Source organism: Saccopteryx leptura, chromosome 3 (genome assembly GCF_036850995.1).
Source record: "Saccopteryx leptura isolate mSacLep1 chromosome 3, mSacLep1_pri_phased_curated, whole genome shotgun sequence".
Classification (NCBI taxonomy): domain Eukaryota; kingdom Metazoa; phylum Chordata; class Mammalia; order Chiroptera; family Emballonuridae; genus Saccopteryx; species Saccopteryx leptura.
Genome location: NC_089505.1, coordinates 272,657,594 through 272,660,689, shown reverse-complemented (window position 1 = coordinate 272,660,689; position 3,096 = coordinate 272,657,594). Strand labels below are relative to the sequence as shown.

At 40.3% G+C, this 3,096-nt stretch overlaps 1 protein-coding gene across 1 annotated transcript in view; it reads left to right on the top strand.

Moving 5' to 3' along the window:
• CAMKMT (calmodulin-lysine N-methyltransferase) overlaps positions 1-2,355 on the top strand; it is a 373,939-nt gene extending 371,584 nt beyond the window's left edge. Inside the window, exon 10 of the mRNA XM_066372729.1 lies at positions 1,782-2,355. Within this exon, the coding sequence (XP_066228826.1) occupies positions 1,782-1,859 (78 nt within the window). The 3' untranslated portion in view covers positions 1,860-2,355. The remainder of the gene's footprint in view (positions 1-1,781) is intronic.
• The last annotated feature ends 741 nt before the right edge of the window (positions 2,356-3,096 follow it).

Genomic DNA, 3,096 nt, shown 5'->3' with positions numbered 1-3,096 from the left:
AAGCCTCTGCTTTGGCCTCCAGAGGTCAGCATAGAATCCAAGTTAAGAGTGATTTCTAACCCATATTTACAGAAGAATTATTTATCGCACATATTACCTCAGGGACTTTATAAAGAGCTCATTTCAGTCTGTATATTAGTGCATTGTGAGTGAGTAGATCAGCTGACTCACGCTGAGTAATCAACTTTCCCTTATCCCCAATCCCTAAGGAAGAATTTAGCTAGCCTGGCCCCCTCTTCCCTCTGTAAAATATTTCAGGGAGCTCCTTCTATCACTCGGGCAACTGACATCAAAAGTATTTACAGTTGGGAGGTCCCTGTGAGTGGGTTTGGTTTGGAAAGTTTGCGAAAGCATTCTCTCTCTCTCTCTCTCTCTCTTTTAATGAGAGAGCAATATTGAGGGTTATGTGTTTGAGAATAACGCTGTCGTAATTTTGGGACAACCGAAATCCACAAGGCTCTTTCTAAATAGACAGCTAATCATCTGTCAATGGAACAAACTCCCTCTAGGAAAACAGAATGAAGTCACTTCGCTGATTGTGCCACCAGCAACTCTTAGAAAGATGGACTAGAAAGTGAAGGCCTCCATTCCCCAGTAGGAAAGGAAAAGTGGGCTCATTGCTTTTGTCCTCAGTAGTGAGGGCAGGTCACAGTTTGGGAATATGATATAGAAGAAATATGCAGTTTTAAAAGATTCAGGTTATGCCCCAGACCTACTTAATCCAGAAAAGTGTCATGTTAGGGCCATTCATTTAGCTCGGGGGGTGGGGGTGGGGGGTGTTGTCTGATTTGAAAAGGAATTGGCTCCGTGTATAATTAAAGGAAATATTTATTTCTGATCCTTCTAAATTAAAACAGGAATTTTAAATTGGCTCAAAATATTAATGTCTTTAAAATAGCAAATTATTATTTGCTAGAATACGTATAAATATGACTATCAGAATTATTCTAGCCAATGAGAAAAAGTATATTGCAGATTTGAGAATGCTGACCAGATTTTTAAATCTGACATGGAGTCCCTGGCTGGGTCCCCCAGTTGGTTGAAGTGTCATCCCATTACACCAAGATTGGAGGTTTGATCTCCAGTCAGGACACATACAAGACTCAACCAATGAATGAATAAGTAAATGGAACAGCAAAGCAATCTCTGTCTCTCTCAAATCAGTATTTTTTAAAAATCTGTCATGGGAAGGCCCTTGGAACGTCACCTGAATAGTATCAGAACTTGCTGCTCTAATTGTTAGAATATGTTTTTCTCCTTAGAGAAAAGAATTTCTGAATTACTTATCATTAATATTAAAACCCCTAGGAAGAAGCTGGCGAGTCTTTGAAATGTCTTAGGCTTCACAAGCCTTTCCCTTGTGCCTAGGTGTTGCCACGGTCTCCAAACAGTGATCTGTGAGGCCTGCCTGCCTAATCCCTGGGGCTCTGGCAGGGGACAGAGAGGACCAAGAGCAGCAGCTTCTATGCCAAATGGCTGGCCTGGTGAAGGTGAACCAGCCCCCAGGCCTGCCTTCACGGAAGTGCCTCATAGTTCATGAAGGTCACAAATGCAGTGTGACTCTTTACTACCACCATCCCCTACACACATACAGTGCTCATCTTGATGCATAGTATTGACATGTCAGTACCACTGAGTACTATTTTAAGATGCTTTTTAAATTTTTTTCCCAGAACAATATATTTAAATAAGAAGTCCTCATTATACTCAACATAAAAATCGACTGGTAAAAATTCCTAATCTGAGTCTTCTTACCTTTTTTTTTCTTTTATTGTTTTCAGTTGAAAAAGGAAAAACAAGGGATATATGAAGAAAACCTTCATTACCCACTTCTGCTTATTTTAACCAAAAATGAATAGAAGATTAAGCTGTTCAAAAGATGAAGAAACCATCAAGTGCACGGGGAATATTTTACAAAACCAGAAATCTCTAATGGGTATAATTTGCAGCAAGCTGCTGGCGCCCTGAGACTTTCCAGCCCCCAGGACTTGGGCCCCCACCACCTTTGCGACATTCCACATATGGATTATGAACTCCACCTGTCCTCACCCACGTTATTCCCCAGCCAACCTGGACCTCTCTTTTTTCAATCTGCTTGTTGCTCTTCCTGCACCAAACCTTTGTTTGTCCTTCAATATCTGTAAACAGCCTGTCTGAGACTTGAATTGGATTTGTGCGCAACCTAAATATTTTTACCTCTAATTGAGACAGAATTTCTTTTGGTTATTGCCGCCCCCATTTAAAAAAAATGTATCTTGGTCTTTGTTCCATTTTGGTGGCAGTAGTTTTTAATCTGTAAAACAGCAAACATGACAATTCTATGCTGGTTAATAGAAATAAAGCCTATCTTTCTGATCTCCCTCAAATTAATTGTGTTAAAACTGCCATCTCTTTTTCTACCTCCCTCGCTCATTCTTTTTTTCCTTTTAAACAGGATGGGGTTTTTTCCCTATAGATGGATAAGAAATGACTACATCAGCCCAAAGCCTCATAAACTGACCGTTTGTCCTCTGGACACAATAGCGTGGCCAGCCCTCTGCTCCTCCTCTCCAATTATGTGTGATTAGTCTCAATGTGTTGTGTCAAGGAGGAGGAGTGTGCTGAGTGCTTATTATCTGTTTAGGTACAAGAAGAGCACATTTAGGCTCTGACTATGAATGAAAAGTGAGCCTTTATCAGGGCTCAAATCTAACTGCTGCTGTTCCCCAGGCCCCTTTCAAAATAGGTCCTTCCAGAGAAATTTTGAATAAATGGTTGATAAACCAGATTGCAACCAGGGGGAGTTTTTAAAAACTCCATCACACAATTATCTAATTTCAAGTATACATTGTAATATGCTGTGATTCAAGTGTATAGTAAACATTTACTAGGTGCTACCTAGGATTAAGAGAGAAGGACTTTTCTGCAGGGAACCCAAGCGTATCCTTGCCTGGTGAATCCATGAGATGCTCTAATGCCTTTTGTGGAAATTCAGACGTTTATCTGTAAGGAATCATCTGTGCCCACTTTAGTCATCATGTCATTAGTAGGGTAGCTGTACATCCTCATATCTTTATAAGCATGTATTTAGTGTGATACAATTAAAGGGAGACGGGG